This window comes from Triticum aestivum, chromosome 7D (assembly GCF_018294505.1).
Source record: "Triticum aestivum cultivar Chinese Spring chromosome 7D, IWGSC CS RefSeq v2.1, whole genome shotgun sequence".
Lineage (NCBI taxonomy): Eukaryota > Viridiplantae > Streptophyta > Magnoliopsida > Poales > Poaceae > Triticum > Triticum aestivum.
The window spans coordinates 600,142,181-600,160,637 of record NC_057814.1 but is presented as its reverse complement, the minus strand read 5'-3'; the positions used below and the strand labels follow the sequence as shown (position 1 = coordinate 600,160,637).

The 18,457-nt window shown below is 42.5% G+C and overlaps 2 protein-coding genes across 4 annotated transcripts; both read right to left on the bottom strand.

Moving 5' to 3' along the window:
• Positions 1-1,960: 1,960 nt before the first annotated feature.
• On the bottom strand, positions 1,961-3,295 carry LOC123164595 (GDSL esterase/lipase At1g28600). Its single transcript, XM_044582131.1, has 3 exons — positions 3,031-3,295; positions 2,727-2,939; positions 1,961-2,598 (listed from the first exon to the last, which is right to left on the bottom strand). Exons 1-3 carry the CDS (start codon positions 3,293-3,295, stop codon positions 1,961-1,963), a joined length of 1,116 nt encoding a protein of 371 aa, XP_044438066.1.
• Positions 3,296-6,910: 3,615 nt separating this feature from the next.
• LOC123170428 (GDSL esterase/lipase At1g28600-like) lies at positions 6,911-13,372 on the bottom strand. 3 transcript variants are annotated; one of them, XM_044588296.1, is made up of 5 exons: positions 13,105-13,372; positions 10,030-10,115; positions 8,918-8,999; positions 7,656-7,868; positions 6,911-7,551 (listed from the first exon to the last, which is right to left on the bottom strand). In XM_044588296.1, exons 1-5 carry the CDS (start codon positions 13,370-13,372, stop codon positions 6,911-6,913), a joined length of 1,290 nt encoding a protein of 429 aa, XP_044444231.1. The 3 variants fall into 3 exon arrangements, 1 of the variants encoding a protein (XP_044444231.1); XR_006485216.1 differs by lacking the exons at positions 6,911-7,551; positions 7,656-7,868; positions 10,030-10,115; positions 13,105-13,372 and adding an exon at positions 10,629-10,815 and having other exon boundaries at positions 8,863-8,999; XR_006485215.1 differs by lacking the exons at positions 6,911-7,551; positions 7,656-7,868; positions 8,918-8,999; positions 10,030-10,115; positions 13,105-13,372 and adding exons at positions 10,137-10,222; positions 10,629-10,815.
• Positions 13,373-18,457: the final 5,085 nt, after the last annotated feature.

Here is an 18,457-nt window from a genome sequence, read left to right as displayed (position 1 = left end):
ACATAAAAGTACACCAGTTGTCACTCTCCATAAGACTTTTCAACTTATTCTAACCGCAGTAGGCTACTTGCAAGATTAAACCGAACTAATGCTTGCAAAGTTCAAACCAAAATAATGCACAAAACCCTCTCTATTGATTATTCAGCTAAGTTGTCTAGGTGAAATCAAATAATCAGAGAAAAATACACAACTATAACTCATGCAAAGGCATCACACATAATCTGAACAAAATGAAAATTCATCACATAGATAACATCGCCGCTAAAAGTAAATCAGATGGATCACAATCATGTAGGGCACCTCATGTGATCTTTATATTGAGAAATAAAGGAGATATTGCATCATCGATATTGTTATGAACCCATAGTACAGGGAGTGGACTACTCACACATTGTCATGGGAGCATCAACACTCGATGTTGACAAAGAAAGTGACGACTCCCCCCGATGGTAGTATACTGAAATAGGGTTGTAGATGAGATCGCTTCGGTTCTTGAAGTGCCGGATGCGAAAAAATAGATGATAAATATCTAGGAGCCGCTATATATGAGCCATTCGACACCGAAGGCTAGCTAGGATGTATCCAGGCTCCCACCCTAACCCAATCCCTTTAGGCCTCCTGTAAGCATGGGTCCTGGCCTATTCACTCTCTTTTTGTGCAAAACAATCCTCATATCTTTTTGTTTTTCCCCGTAAGTCCAAAATACCTATTTTCCCTGAAAACATTATCACAGAAAATCAAGAATCAGCTTTGAGCACTTTGTTAATATATTAGTTCAAATAAATTCTAAAATATGCATAATTATAGTATATGGTATGAAAAGTACAAATTGGTAGATACATTTATGGCGTATCATTAAGCTCCCATTAAATCTAAGGATGTTTGGATGGTGAATAGCTTGCTCGTCCCTACCTACAAGCAATGTTTGAGTTCACCGAAACATGGTGAAGAAGACATCATGCTCCTCCTACGGGTTTGAGGTGGACACGTGGAGGCACTAATTGCTAGAGTGTAACATGGCCGTAGTTGCTCCTTCTACGGGGTTGAGGTGGATACGGGGATGCATTTTTTGTTGGAGTGTAACATGGCTTGTAGCATCTGTGCCATATTCGATGAGGAGCTTTATGGATCTTCTATGTTGGATGGTACTCCCGTAGCTACACTGTGGTTGTTCGAGCTGAGTAAGAAGCAACCTTTATAACCATCCGATAATGGAGTAGCGTTTGGCAACCCTAAGTAAGTCACTATGCATCTCAAGTACACATACGACAATCTTGGCTCCAAGGACATATCATATACATTGTAAAAGACAACTAAAAGCATTCATGCCATGTGTCAATTTGGGCCTGTCCAACCACCCATTCCTAAAACATGCCACATTATTAGTTCGACATCTCCACCACCATGACCTGTGAAACATGGTCATCAACCAATACATGTGATAGTCTTATACTCATATGTGTCCTCACATGAACTCCGACCCGGGACTAGTTTATAATCATTCAAGCATAGAGTTTCACAAACAAGTCACATAGGAGTATTTGTCAATCAATATAAATGATGTTATTGAATGAACTTTCAATAGCTCATGGATAAGAATATAATCATCACTATGTTGCATGTAGGGTATATTTCTAACACATTAATGTTCATGCGGATTTAATTTTATATTCTTTACTCCTTTGACGCTTGAAACTTGTTATATACTAATAATGGAGTCACACATAATACCTTTTGGCCGCAGACCATATGTAAAACAAGACTAGCCAATAATGCATGTCTTAATTTATTTTTATTTTTCCCACTGTTACACTTTTCGATATGCATATGGTACAAAGTAACAACCTCTGTAATAAAATATAAGACGTCACCAAAAAAACGTCTTTTAATTTTTTTACAAAGGGAGTATTCATTAGCGGCAATAATTATTCAAATCTGAAAATGAAGGAACTGGATTCTCCTAGCAAGCGTGGAGCAACGGGATGTCGGCGTACGGGCCATTGACCACCCCATTGGCGATCACGCTGTATGCCTTCTCTGTCATGTGGATTTGGTCCCAGTTGGCGAACCTCGACGGGTCGGGGCAAACCTTCGCGTTCTGGTCGCACAGATGGCCCGTGCCGTAGGGGCCATCGCCACCACAACACGCCACCAGAGGCTTGTCAATGCCATTCCTGCTAGGATTCTTGACGAACTCCATGAAGGCACCGTAGTAGTCGCCGTAGATGATCTTCACGCCGGGGTTCTGTGACTTGAGCTTGGTGATCTCTTGTTTCAGTAACTGGTTGTGCATCTGGGAGAACGCGTTGAACCACTTGAGGCAACCGTACTGGTCGTGGTCCGTGGACGTGTAGCTCTTGTTACCACTCAGGTAAACCGGCACGCACCCGATGGGGAAGTTCCCTGGGACAAGGACCGTCTTGGCACCGAGGTTGATCACCTCTTGGACACCAGCGCCTATGCGAGCAATCACGTCCGGTATGTACTCCTTGGCCGTGTCCCGGCTGTGCGTATGATCGAAGAACCAGAAGTTGTAGTCGTTGCCACCGATCTCGCCAAAGACGACCAGGGATTCGCTCAGGAGACTCTTGGTGGCAGCTGATCACAGCCAACAAAAAGAATAAGTTGACCAAGAACACATATGGAGTACATGTGCATGCAGACAAGTGGCGTAATTAGAATATGGTAAGCTGACCGTAACGTATGTTTTTGCATGCGTTACGTACCATCTCCCGGAGCAATCCGTGCGAGCACTTTCTTGAAAGAAGCCAGCTGCTCGTCGAGGCACCCGCGCTGCAGACTGAAGTTGTACCTTGACATGAAGTACTTGGGGTTGAGCGCAATAGCGCCAAAAACGGCAAAGTTGGCACCGGTCGGGAACTTCCCCGTCTTCTCCTCGGGAATGCTCGGCGGCAGCAACGGCAGGCCCAACGCTTGCGCTGACACAACATCAGGCACCAAACTCAGCATGCACACGGATTAATTTCGAACTGTTCGAACACACATGCGCGCATGCATGTACGTACTCACCGTAAAAGTCGATGATGAGACGCCCATCGGAGGCACGGCCCGTGGGGCGGTGGAAGTAGGTCTCTCCGTAAGGGGGCACTGAGGGCGGACCCGGCGGACTGTTGCGGCTGATGTACGCGAAGTTGCCGGTGTCGGTGATGGAGTCGCCGAAGGAGAAGATGCGCTTGAAGCAGCCGCACGACCCTAGATCAGCGTTGAGCAGCAGGACGGCAAAGACCAAGATGACTGCAAGGGAAATGGAGCTGTGGCGACTGGAACTCCCCATCTTAGCAATCTGGCTGAACAGGGGAAGAGACAGACGCTAGCTATCTGGTTACAAATAGAAGTCTTGCAGATCTACGTTTCGTTTAGTATTCAAGATGGGTTCCCTTCATCCCCATTTATATTAGAGCGTTATGCGGTCGAAGTGTGTATATCAAGATGACTGTCAATTTCATTAATGCTATTTTTTAGCAGTGTGTATCTTACTACCCCACAATTCTTTCCCTACAGTTATATCTTTGGTGCATCGTGAAGATATTGCTAAATATATCTTTTCTGTTACGGAAATTGCTAAATATATCGAGTTCTGAAAGATAAGATTGGGTTTCTATGGCATTAATTATTTTATGCACTATTTTTGGGCTGACTATTGACTTAAATTATCTTGATTTTTCCTTGCAAAAAAATTTATCTTGATTTTCAGTCAATTCGCACTCCACCGTCTGATTGGGATCCAAAGGCACATCTGCCTTCTTTCTCTGATTAACAGGTGACTGATTTTTTTAACATGACAGTCATTTATTTTCCGGCAAGACTATACAAAAATTAAAATTAAAATTAAAACTATAATAATATTAAAAACTTTAGTCAACTAAAGACATTTTCATTACCCTAGAAAATTAAATGAAATATATATATAGAGATGATGACAAAAAGTTGAACAGAAATTGCACATTTTCACAATATGTAAGAATGATCATATAATAGTGTGATTTTTTTATAATAGTATAATTTGTGCACATATTACATAATACTTGCATTTATCTTCGGAGATTAATCACCTCATCTGATATTGACAGTTCGTCTCACGCGCATGTACACACACGAACACATCGAAGATGATTTACGTTTCGCATTGATATTGCACATGCACACACACACTACACACACATGCATTCGCATACATGACACACACATGCGCGTGCACACACACACACGCATAAACCCACACGCCCACATACACACAAAGGAAAAGCCGACTCGGAAGAAAGAAGAAGAAATAACAAAAGTAAATGCGCATGAAAAAGAAGAAAAGGAAATTGATTGTACTAGAAAAAAAAAATCCAGGCGCCTACATTATAGCAAAAGCGACTGCGCACGCGCGTGCGTGCGTCTGTGTGATAAATAGACGAAGCCATCATGTGTAAAACATGTTTGGCGTTATAAGTTTTTGGACGATGTGTAAGAGGATTGACGAGTCGTTTTAACATTCACCATATTGACGAGTCGTTTTTAACATCCACATGTTTGGCGTTCTAAATATATATTTTTGCTTTATTTGGCAGCCTATCCATGCGTAGTGAAATACATCAATTTGCAAATATGGACAAGATTCATGAAAACAATAATCATCAGAGGTCCTTTTGTCCCAATTCACAGCATGTGCAGTACCGAAATCAACAATATTTGAGAGAAACGAAAACAAACCTTTATTCATGCAACATCGAACAAATAGTTCAATACATCTTAGTATACCGGATACCAATTCAGCCAAGGCTAATTCTTTCTGATGTGTCCTCATGCCTCCACGCCCATCTCCATCTGCTAGCCTGTAGTAGCAAATTTAACAAGATCAGACAGAATTGAACCACTCCACCGTCATTAAGGTGCTGGCAAATTATGCAAGAAAGCACCTAGATTTTTGGATTATCACTAAAAATCAAGGAAATGTTGAAGTAACTATGTGTTCATTAAACGAATATGCAGAAATAGCTTACATGCTACCATTTTTTGCAGTCCCTAACTCTCCATGGTCACCAGGCAACACACCACGGTCATGTTGGTACAACTCCTCACCAAGCGGATATGTCATTCTGTCTGTAACTCATTACATCGAAGTATGTGGGTCTGGATCATGGTTGAGAAGATTACCTCTTCCTTATAAAAACCTTTGCTACATTCTTCGAGCAGAAAATCCACAAAGCATCTTGGTGACGTCTTGGCACCAAAAGCAACATAGAGCAATATACTATTCTAAAACTCTAACCAACGGATCTGATTTAATATCTCCATGAAACATTAAACAAACTTTCAGCACTAAGTGGAACACAGAATTGCAGAGGTTCAGTAAAGAATCTTTGAATAATAAATACTTCATCAGTTCCATAATATAGTGCATACAGATTTTTTGAATAGTCCAACCTCGCTAACTTTGACCAAGTTTATGAAGAAAAATATTTACATCTAAAATGTCAAACATATATTTCTAGATACGTCAAAAGTTGTAGTTATATTTATATATATTTGGTATTGTAGATATATATAGTTTTCTGTATAAACTCGATCAAAGTTTGCAAAGTTTGACTTTGCAAAAAATCTATACGCACTACATTATGGAACGGAGGAGTAATAAGTACGAAAACTAAATATTGTCCTTTTCGAATAAACATTTATCAATCAATTTAGTTTGAATATTTAAATCCTGGCAACTGGTAAATATAGTGTATATTTACGCACTGTATATACTTGAAGCTAATATATCGAGGAGAAAATAAAGTTTGTTAGTGAAAAGGGGAGAGAAATGGACCTTGTTCCCATTCTAGGTACAGCAGGTAGCGGCCGATTGGATGGTGAAGCATTTTCTCGCTCGAGGTCCATGTGTCATCTGTGTGTCGATGCCCTTGCGGCCAAGCACCTCGTGGATCTCCTGAGTCGGGGATAAAGGACGTGCTCCCTGGCTCTGAGTGTCATGTCTCCGGAGTCTCCTAAGAGCAGTGGCAGGAGGCGAGCTTTGGAGCATGAGTGAGGGGGACGGCACAGGCGCCCTCGCACGAGTCGGACTTGGGGTGGCAGGGGCTGCGGAGGCGGCGGTGAATGTACGGCTCTCCCAAGTCGCGCGAGAGAGGAGAAGTCGGTGAAGGATTTCTATCGCCGGGAAAGTGGAGGCGGGCAAGGTTATGGAGCGGCGCTGCAGAGCAGTTGCCAGTTTATCGCCGCCATTGCCGCTACGCGAGCGAGGTTGCTAGAACCTGCTTGAGAGGAAGGCGTATGAGTCAAGTCGAGGGTTGCGGAGATTTGTAGAAGCCCATTAGGCCCAATTTCACACCAGGGGCCGAAAATTGTGCCAGCCCATCGTTGAAGTCGCCCAGCTTTAGCGAGCACAAAGTTTCAAAGCGGCTTTACAAGTAAATCGGACGGCCAAAAACACCCCAAACTGATTATCCGATAGCCGCAAAAGCTAATGCTCTACGATGTGTCCACATATGAACTCCGACTAGGGTGTAGTTTATAATAATCTCTAAATTCGAGCATAGAGTTTGACAACCAAGTCACATACTTGCCAATCAATACAAATAATATTATTTAGTGAGCATTCAATAATTTACGAATACAACAAAATATAATCATCACTATGTAGCCTGTAGGGTATATATTTCTATGTATCATGCGTGTTTAATTTGATCTTCTTTATTCCTTTCACGCTTGAACTTTTTTAGATAATCAAGTCACACACAGTACTTTTGTGCCACTGACAGACTGACCACATCTAAAACAAGAATGACCAATAGTATGTGTCTTTATTTATTTTTGTTTTTCCCACGGTTTGATACACATATGTTACAAAGTATCAGCAGCCGCAGTAATTATTCAATTCTCAAAATGAAGGAACTGAATTTCCCTAGCAAACGTCGAGCAATGGTGTGTCGGCGTACGGGCCGTTGAGCACCCCATTGGCGATGACGCTGTACGCCTTCTCTGTCATGTGGACCTGGTCCCAGCTGGCGAACCTGGACGGGTCGGGGCAAATCCTCGCCGTCTGGTTGCACGTATGGCCGGTGCCGTAGGGGCCATTGCCACCACAGCACGCCACCAGAGGGTCGTCAATGCCATACCTACTGGGATTCTTGACGAACTCCATGAAAGCACCATAGTAGTCGGCGTAGATGATCTTCACGTCGGCGTTGAGCGACTTGAGCTTGCCGACCTCCTGCTTCAGCAACTGATTATGCATTTGGGAGAAGTTGTTGAACCGCTTGAGGCAGTGGTACTGATCGTAGTCCGCCGACTTGTTGCTCTTGTTACCACTCAGGTACGCCGGCACACACCCGATGGGGAAGTTCCCCGGGACAAGGACCGTCTTGGCACCGAGGTTGATCACCTCCTGGACGCCGTCGCCTATGCGGGCAATCACGTCGGGCATGTACTGCTCGGGCGTGTGTGTGTCACCGCCGTGTCCTGCGAAGAACCAGAAGTTGTAGTCGTTGCCGCCAATCTCACCGAACACGATCAGCGACTCGCTCAGGAGACTCTTGGTGGCAGCTGGTCATCACGAAAAAAAAGAAATAAGTTGACCAAGAAGACATGTTGCCAAATTAAAATATGATAAGCTGACCATAACGTATGCTTTTGCATGCGTTACGTACCATCTCCCGGAGCAATCCGTGCGAGCACTTTCTTGAATGTAGCCAGCTGATCGTCGAGGCTCCAAGTAAACGGCACCCCGAAGTTATACCTCTTGAAGAAGTTTGGGTTTAGCGCCGTGGCACCGTACAAGGCGAAGTTGGCGCCGGCCGGGAACTGGCCCGTGTTCTCCTTGGGCAGGCTCGGCGGCAGCAGCGGCAGGCCCAACGATTGCGCTGCCAGAACATCACGCACCAAATTTAGCATTAGTATGAAATCGGACTATTTGGATTGGAACACACATATACACTAGTACAATGCCCGTGCGTTGCCACGGGTTCTTGAAATAGTTTGCAAGAGTTATATAAAGATAATGCATGTTAAATTTCACACGTACCGACAATATAACACAGACACAATTATTTAATAATTAAAGTACATTTTTGCAATGTAAATTGCCAAAAAGAAAAATTAACGGCATGTCCATGTAACAAACTTAATGGAGTTCCAACTAAACATCTATTATAAAATTATTAATATCTAGGTTATACGCTTAAGAAATTCTTTCACGATATACGGAAAGTTGTCTTTAGCTTCATTCCCACTATGTTTTAGCAAGTATAATAAAAACTGCTTTCTCAACTCATATCCATCCTGCACAAACAATATATGTAGTTAGTATGAAAATAAGTAACGGACAATACTCACCGCGCAAACCGGCTTGACCCGTTCCACCAGAGCATAAAATGAATCATCGCTAATCATAATTCCCATTAACATCAACCAGTATTCTTGGTGTTTATTACTGTTAGTCAACTGGCATTTCAAGTTTCATTACTGCCTGAAACGAAGGTTATCACTCTAAAATAGCATGGTCATATTAGTGACCGTGCAAACTTCAAGATTTAAAACCGATAAGCAGCCCTTCAAATTGGAAAGGGTGCACGTGCAGCGCACGTAAGTTAAGAATTTCTTCATCATTTTGATTATCTAAATCAATTTTTTTCATAATAGTTGTCACAATAACATGTTATGTTTAACAAGAATTGGTCTAAACTGAAATTTTATAACAATCCAAAGTCCAATTTCGGCAAACAGCCTCCTCGCTAGCAAGATGTGTCAGCACCATCCAATCGCCATCTCGCAACTGTCATCCTGGTGGTTTGGATTTCTGAATATGTTTGTCTCTTTCCTGCCGCACGCAACACTTTATCTCCATGTCACGCCGAATCTTCTTTTTGGGCTATCATCAGGGGATTTTGTCTACCTAAATATAATTACACACCATGAAGACAAGCTCGAATTGCTGGTGGCTTGGATCGTCTCAACAACACCCAACCAAGAACCAACCGACCAGGCTCGATCCTCTGCAAGGAGGGCATACCAAATCATCTCCTTTTTTATCAACACAGATAGAATGTTCAAAACAATGCCATCGTAATCAACATGGGCAAAACATAGCAAAAAATAAGGACATGCTATTGTTCTACGCGAGACAATAAGCAACTTCAGCATCCAGTGTCCCATCATCTACCATGAAGATTGGGAACTCCGTCGTTCCAAGATATGCTTCAATATTTCAATATTTCAAGATTGGGAACTCATTGCATGTAAGTTTTTTCTTGCTTGTTAGCATAAACCCAGACATTGTCACCCCACAACAGAAAACATTAAGGTTTCAAAACAAAAGAAAACATTTGAACAAAAGAAAGTTAACGTATAGCAGATCTCAACCCATCTTACATCGCAAACTGTTAACCCCAATATTTTATGATCTGAATGGGGGAATTAAGGTTGGATTTTGTCTCTGACGAATCAGATTTCTGGACATTGTCAACATCAAGATTCCATCGCATGGTTTCATAACAATCAACCTGTACATGGATCTCTAATTAAATTCTAGCCACTACCATGAAGCTCCCGGTCAGCAAGAGTTGTATTTTTTCTGTTTAAGCGGGCACCTAGTTTTTCTAATACATGGATGTAATTCTCCCCATGTGGCTCAAAAGAAGCATGATGCCCCTGGGTTCCTGAACCTTGACCCAACGCCACCCATTTATTTGTGACAATTTATGCCCAAATTTATCTCAAACAAAAGGTATGCCCAGATCTGTAACACAAGCAGCTGAACAATTAAAAAAAATATCCTAGCCTTCTTTTTCATACGACTCATGAGATTCTACAGCAACAAAAATGATTTTACATTGTTTTTCACACACACATGAACCAGAGCTGCTAGGCAGCAATATTCCACCATTTGAAAATAACTATAACGATAAAGAATGACTACCATACCATATCCTTTACTACATAATGGAATACTAATGTGCAAACAAATGCCACCATTGCTCCTGAAGTATTCATATCATCGAGTAAGAATGGTTTCATGTTTATCACCTTTTCCAATCCAATGAAACTGATGTTATAACGCATTACACATGCTATGAAAGAAATTGATGAGAACAATATTACATTTGCTCTTACTGCAAATCAACACCAACAAATCTATAATAGGTTCATGCATAAAGCAAGTGAATTTGAAAAAGAAACCAGAACCTTATTAAGTGATCCTAATTCCATGCGAAGTTGCCTAGGAAAAATAGAAGTGGAGGATCAAGGTGGATTCCAAATAATAGTAATATAATACTCCTTCAAGGTAAAAAAAAGAAATCTAGTGGGTACAAGCATTTTGAATAATAAACAAAATTAAGTTCTAACTATATACGTGCAATACATGTTTCTAAAATTCAAAGTATGTATGACTATATGTAAATAAAAGTTTTGCTTAGGTCATAATTTTTCATACTTCACAAACATCTTATCCTGTCAAATCATTGGTGCACATCCCCATTGTGCAGGATTTTTTTGGAACTTCCTATCTCCACTTACATCATGGATAGCATACAGCAAAAGTTAATTAAAATTCAATAGACTTCTATGAGATGACATGAGTGACGATCGGTGCAGGTTTATGGCATTGAGCATCATCTACTAACCCTTCAAAATGATGATTTTCATTTGGACCAAGTACATCTCAAGCTGCAAGCACAATAAAATCACCATGGGCTTGGAGCCCACCATCTCTCCACGTTCCTGCATGTGAAGAATTAACCAGTGCCCCAAGTCAGAACTACTGCTAACCTTATTCATGTAGACCTTACTAAAAATTCAGAAAATATGCAGAGTATCCATTTTTGTTAACCTAGCTATCTGCAGTCCAAGACAGAGTGTGACCATAATCCACACTACAACACATGAATATAGCTACCTTATGGGGCATATATGCCTAATCCTCATATCTTCTTGTTTGGAAAAGAGTTGACCATTTGCACATAGTATAGAATGGCGAAGATTGAACATGCTCTCGTACAATTGGGGAATGGTGTGGAGCTCCATAAGCGACGGCGGCGATGCCGGCTACAGTTGTTCTGACAAGAACTAATTTGCTTACTCTTCGTTTTCAGTTAACCACATAGTACTACACTGCCATATACAAAATCAGGAGAGGAAGGTACCTTCTGTACGCCCACTGCACGGGAGAGTTTTGTGGCGGACTGTATACCTGGATGCGATAATCTTGTTTCGGAGGAGCGCCCAACTGCGGCATGGAGGTCAGAGAGGGGTGAGAGCCGGACCGGCGTGATTCACACAGTGCAAACCTGATAAACAAAACGCAAAAGTCCAGCACCTGGTTTACTGCAAGGAGCTCGCTGGTGTCCAGATTCAACCCGAGGTAGACTTGCCCATTATCTCGCCCTTCCGCCATCGAATCGGTGGGATGTCCCCTGCTCAGCCGCTCCCGTCGACAGGTACGGCCGTCCGCGACTGCAGGCGTTGTGGCGGCGAGGGACTCTTGGAGATGCGATCGAGCAGCCTACCCCTTGACTTGTAGAGGCAGGAGCTGATACGGACGCCGATCCCACTGAGGGGCCCGGCGGAGTGCTGGTGCGGACTTGATGATTCGACACATGAAGTCTAATAGATCATGGAACCCGGCACCGCCGCCGGCATCAGCGGGGTCCCGTCGCATGGGTCGTGTTCTAGGCTCGGGGGTCGTGTCGACGGCGGCATGGAGGTAAGAGAGGTGAGAGCCTGCTGGCCGTGCCCTTCCTCCCCTCCCTTCCTTCTGTTCTTCCTGGAACCGCAGTAGGCCATGGAGGAGCTCAGCCGCCGCCGTCGTCCCTCTGACTCTCGCCGGAGCCGTCCGTCGTCGACCCGATCCTGCTGCCATCTGCCAGATCCACAGCAGCCCCGCCGGAGCCCACAACTTGGCCATCACCGTTCCCTCGAGATGCCGCCGCCTCCCCGTGTTGACCGCGTCGCTCACCTGCATTCAGGGATCTTTCGATATCGGATTGTGTTTTCCTTTCCTTGGGTTAGGAAACGATGTACCGGGGTCGACGCGGGGCGCGCGGAACGTTTGGTACGGCAGAGTTTTCGTCCGCCCAGGTAAATTGCTAAGCGCGTTTTGGCTCTGGATTAGATTAAATTAAGTGATTCTGATCGTGTGGTTATAATTGAGCTATGTTGTTATGTGTACGTTAGGCTGGGTACACTTAGCGATGTACATGTTTTCTTCTTTAATAAGTAGTAGAGATGGTTTACCTATGAATTTCTTTAAATCCATTATTTGTTTCCTCAAAATCTATTATTTATTTCCTAAAGCAAATTGCATTAATGAGAGAAATTCACTGATTTGGTTAAGGTAGGAAAGAATCTATTATTTGTTTCCTAAAGCAAATTGCATTAATGGAAGAGATCCGTTGATTTGGCTAAGGTAGGAAAGAATCTATCATTTGTTTCCTAAAGAAAATTGCATTTATGAAAGAGATTCGTTGATTTGGCTAAGCTAGGAAAGTTAGATCCATGATCTTTTGTCATTAGGAAAGTGTTGAAAATAAACCGTATTAAATCCATTATTTGTTTCCTGAAAATATATTATTTATTTCCTAAAGCAAATTGCATTAATGAGAGAAATTCACTGATTTGGTTAAGGTAGGAAAGAATCTATTATTTGTTTCCTAAAAAAATTGCATTAATGGAAGAGATCCGTTGATTTGGCTAAGGTAGGAAAGAATCTATTATTTGTTTCCTAAAGCAAATTGCATTTATGAAAGAGATTCGTTGATTTGGCTAAGCTAGGAAAGTTAGATCCGTGATCTTTTGTCATTAGGAAAGTGTTAAAAATAAACCGTACCAGACTACCAAATCCTCCGTTAGGTTTTTTTTCGCTGGTTAATCTTGGTAGGTCTTTTTTCGTTGGTTAACCTTCGTAGGTCTATTTTTTTGGTACGTGGATGGGTGCGGGTTGGGGCCTCAGGAGAAGGTTTTTTCGGTTTCTGGTGGATAAGTCAGAGGTGGGAGTGAGGACGAAAAAAACCGGACGAAAATGGTGGGACGAAAATAAACCCGGAACAGAGACTACCAACTGCTCCATTAGGAGTAGAGATACATGCATGCATATGCACTCACCGTAGAAGTCAACGATGAGACGCCCGTCAGAGGCGCGTCCCGTGGGACGGTGGAAGTAGGTCTCTCCATAAGGGGGCACAGAGGGTGGACCCGGATTTTTATTGTTACGACCGGTGTACGCGAAGTTGCCGGCGTCAGTGATGGAGTCGCCGAAGGTGAATATGCGTTTGAAGCAGTCGCACGACCCTAGATCGGCGTTGAGCAGCAGGACAGCAAAGATGAAGGGGGCGGCCAGGGAAATGGAACAGAGGCGATTGGGACTTCCCATCTTAGCTATCTCGCTAAGCAGGAGAAAACAGGGACGCCTGCTACCTAGCTATCTGGTTATGAACAAAAGTGTTGCAGATGTACGTTTCGTTTTGCATTCGAGATGAGTTCCCTCGGTCCACATTTTATATTAGAGCGTTATGCGGTCAAAGTGTGTATCAAGATGTCTATAATTTTAATTAATGGTATAATTTTAGCAGTGGTGCATTTTACTACCCCACTATACTACCCTGCAATTATATTATATGGTTGGTGCATTGTGAAGATATCGCCAAATATGGAATTCTATACAAATGCAGTCTTTAAAGATAATATTTGGGGTTCCATGCCACTAATTCATGCACTATATATGGGCCGACTATTGAATAGGTGCCTGAAATTTGTTTTGTGATTTCACTCAAATTGCTCTCCACCATCTGATTAGGCTCCCATCTGCCATCTTCTTCCTCTGCTTAACAGGTCACTGACAATCACTTCTTTTCCGACACTAGTAAGCGTGCACGTGCAACATACGTCTCAGGAGTGGCATGTCGGGGCAAAGACCCCATAAGCGGTACCGGCTGCATGCGCAAGGCGTTTTGGAGCAGTGGACGTTGGGGAGGCGGCACCGAGAGCTTTGCGACTTCGACAATATGGACCTCGTGCCATTTGGGTTGCAACTATTGCAGGCATGCGGAATCTTGTCTCTTCATCGCCACAAAAAAGTGCCTCATGACTTCTTTCCGGCGATGATGGAAGAGAGGTTTGTTGGGTAGAGCGAGTCCCCTAGCTAGTGTGTGTTTGTGTGGTCGGCGTTTGCCATGCCATTCGAGAGTGGGCGTGGCCCTTTTGTTTTGATTTTCGCCTAGCTTTTTGTGATTAATTGGACAATCTTCTGCTTAATCAATGCAATGACAAAACTTTTGCTTCATGTTTGAATTTGTTTGTACTCATACTCATTTACTCAACTAAAACTTAGATATATCATTTGTTTTGTTTAGCAGTAAAGAAGGCATGCTAAACCTTCTAAGAATGCCTTTTAGTAAAAAAATGTGTGCTCATGCCACTCCCGAATCCTGATCAATATAATATTTTTGGATTTAGTCAAAAATGCATTCAGGTCTTGCATCCACCCATTGGGTTCCTTGTTATGGTGCTGGAAGAAATCCTTCCTTGTTGGCCCTTCAGAATGAAAATGCTTGGAAATGTTATCAGCTTATACTTGGTGCCCAACCTAGCCACAAACCGCAAGAATACTTTTGTCCAACAAAGTGTTATATAATAATACACTCATGGTCAGTGAAAACACAACATAAGTAAACAAATGACTCACAAAACAACGTTCTTTTAAAAATATGGTTATGCCAAAAGATGGAATTTGGAAAGATACAGAGGTACAATATATACATAATGCTTGCATGTGGATCTGAAACCTCCATGCCCAATCCTTCTATAATATACAACAACAACAAAATATTTTACAAACACAAGAAAAAGTAGAAAAAGGAAGGAAAATTCCCTTCTCTGATGACACAAACAGGCCAAGGTCACACTACCATTTAGTGAGCAGAAAAATAGATAGCATGGATAGAGTGATATTAGCTGCCAAAAAAATGATAGTTTGCAGAAGGCAATAGAAGATATGAGCTCAAGGGGCCATGCACAAAAGACTAACATTAAAGGTGAATCACACAATACATGATAGAAAGTGGTACTAAAGCTTAGGTGAAGCAAATTACCCAAGAGAAAATATGTACCGACTGTCTAAAGAGCATGACCAGCAGCAGACTTTGGAGGGAAGATTTTAACACTAAATAGGCTGCTCCATTTGACATGCTCTAAAATGGACTAATGAAATAATGTAGCACTCCTCTGCAACTGTGGACATTTCTACAGATTGTCAAATATGTGACGAAAAAGGAAAATGTAGAGCAATGGAAGTACAAGTAAGTTATATACCTGAATAAAACATAACCTACAAGAACATAAGGGCTACAAATTCAGAACGCAGAAAATTTACATATGCCCAGAAGGTCACTGACCAATAACCATGTGTACTTGCATATTGCGCAAACAGGGATAAATAAATTTTGATCTGCAGTTAATCAGCTAAGCATTAGGTTAACATGTTGGTGCTATTTTTCTTTTTCATCCAGAACAGAACCATCATGTCCTGAGCTTCCTAAACCATAGTAGACATGCATAAGAATCCTAGTATTAATTGACAAGCTCAGGGTAAGTCTGGGTAACTGGTTTTTGACTTTTTGTAGAGCGTTATTGGACTTGTAAATGATGTCTATGTCATGTCATATGTCAAACCGACTGAGGCAGGCCCTGAATGCTATGCAATCATTGCTCTCTGCTTGCTTAGTTGGTTTGAAATTTTGAGAACGGCAGGTTTACTTGTGACCCCCGAAACTTTCCCCGTGGCCGAAACTTGACTTCCTATATATAATTCTTCACCTCCAGACCATTCCAGAACTCCTCGTGACGTCCGGGATCTCATCCGGGACTCCGAACAACTTTCGGATTTCCGCATACTAATATCTCTACAACCCTAGCGTCACCGAACCTTAAGTGTGTAGACCCTACGGGTTCGGGAGACATGCAGACATGACCAAGACGCCTCTCCGGTCAATAACCAACAGCGGGATCTGGATACCCATGTTGGCTCCCACATGTTCCACGATGATCTCATCGGATGAACCATGATGTCGAGGATTCAATCAATCCCGTATACAATTCCCTTTGTCAATCGGTACGTTACTTGCCCGAGATTCGATCGTCGGTATCCCAATACCTTGTTCAATCTCGTTACCGGCAAGTCACTTTACTCGTACCGTAATGCATGATCCCGTGGCTAACTCCTTAGTCACATTGAGCTCATTATGATGATGCATTACCGAGTGGGCCCAGAGATACCTCTCCGTCATACGGAGTGACAAATCCCAGTCTCGATCCGTGCCAAGCCAACAGACACTTTCAGAGATACCCGTAGTGTACCTTTATAGTCACCCAGTTACGTTGTGACATTGGGTACACCCAAAGCACTCCTACGGCATCCGGGAGTTACACGATCTCATGGTCTAAGGAAAAGATACTTGACATTGGAAAAGCTCTAGCAAACGAACTACACGATCTTTTATGCTATGCTTAGGATTGGGTCTTGTCCATCACATCATTCTCCTAATGATGTGATCCCGTTATCAACGACATCCAATGTCCATGGTCAGGAAACCGTAACCATCTATTGATCAACGAGCTAGTCAACTAGAGGCTTACTAGGGACATGGTGTTGTCTATGTATCCACACATGTATCTGAGTTTCCTATCAATACAATTCTAGCATGGATAATAAACGATTATCATGAACAAGGAAATATAATAATAACCAATTCATTATTGCCTCTAGGGCATATTTCCAACAGTCTCCCACTTGCACTAGAGTCAATAATCTAGTTCACATCACGATGTGATTAACACTCACAGGTCACATCACCATGTGACCAACATCCAAAGAGTTTACTAGAGTCAACAATCTAGTTCACATCATTATGTGATTAACACTCAATGAGTTCTGGTTTGATCATGTTATGCTTGTGAGAGAGGTTATTAGTCAACGGGTCTGAACCTTTCAGATCCGTGTGTGCTTTACGAATATCTATGTCATCTTGTGGATGCTACCACGCGCTACTTGGAGCCATTTCAAATAACTGCTCTACTATACGAATCCGGTCTACTACTCAGAGTCATCCGGATTAGTGTCAAAGTTTGCATCGATGTAACCCTTTACGACGAACTCCTTTTCACCTCCATAATCGAGAAAATTCCTTAGTCCACTAGATACTAAGGATAAGTTCGACCGATGTCATGTGATCCATTCCCGGATCACTATTGTACCCCTTGACCAACTCATGGCAAGGCACACTTCATGTGCGGTACACAGCATAGCATACTGTAGAGCCTACGTCTAAAGCATAGGGGACGACCTTCGTCCTTTCTCTCTCTTCTGTTGTGGTCATGTCTTGAGTCTTGCTCAATACTCACACCTTGTAACACAGCCAAGAACTCCTTCTTTGTTGTTCTATTTTGAACTCTTTCAAAATCATGTCAAGGTGTGCGTTCTTTGAAAGTATCATCAGACGTCTTGATCTATCTCTATAGATCTTGATGCCCAATATGTCAGCAGCTTTATCCAGGTCTTCCTTTGAAAAACTCCTTTCAAACAACCCTTTATGCTTTCCAGAAATTTTACATCATTTCGGATCAACAATATGTCATTCACATATACTTATCGGAAATGTTGTAGTGCTCCCACTCACTTTATTGTAAATACAAGTTTCTAACAAACTTTGTATAAACCCAAAAACTTTGATCACTCCATCAAAGCGTATATTCTGACTCCGAGATGCTTGCTCTAGTCCATGGAAGGATCGCTGGAGCTAGCATACCTTTTAGCATCCTTAGGATCGACAAAACCTTTCTGATTGTATCACATACAACCTTTCCTTACGAAAACTGGTAAGGAAACTTGTTTTGACATCCATCTGCCAGATTTCATAAATGCAGCTAATGCTAACATGATTCCGACGGACTTAAGCATCGCTACGGATGAGACAATCTCATCGTAGTCAACTCCTTGAACTTGTGAAAATACTCTTTGCCACAAGTCGAGCTTCATAGACGGTAACATTACCGTCCACGTCCGTCTTCTTCTTAAAGATCCATTTATCTCAATGGCTTGCCGATCATCGGGCAAGTTCACCAAAGTCCATGCTTTGTTCTGATACATGGATCCTATCTCGGATTTCATGGTTTCTAACCATTTGTCGGAATATGGGCCCACCATCGCTTCTCCATAGCTCGTAGGTTCATTGTTGTCTAGCAACATGACTTCCAAGACAGGATCACGTACTACTCTGAAGTAGTATGCATCCTCATCATCCTACGAGGTTTGGTAGTGACTTGATCCGAAGTTTCATGATCACTATCATAAGCTTCCACTTCAATTGGTGTAGGTGCCACAGGAACAACTTCCTGTGCCCTGCTACACACTAGTTGAAGTTATGGTTCATTAACCTTATCAAGTCTCCACCATCCTCCCACT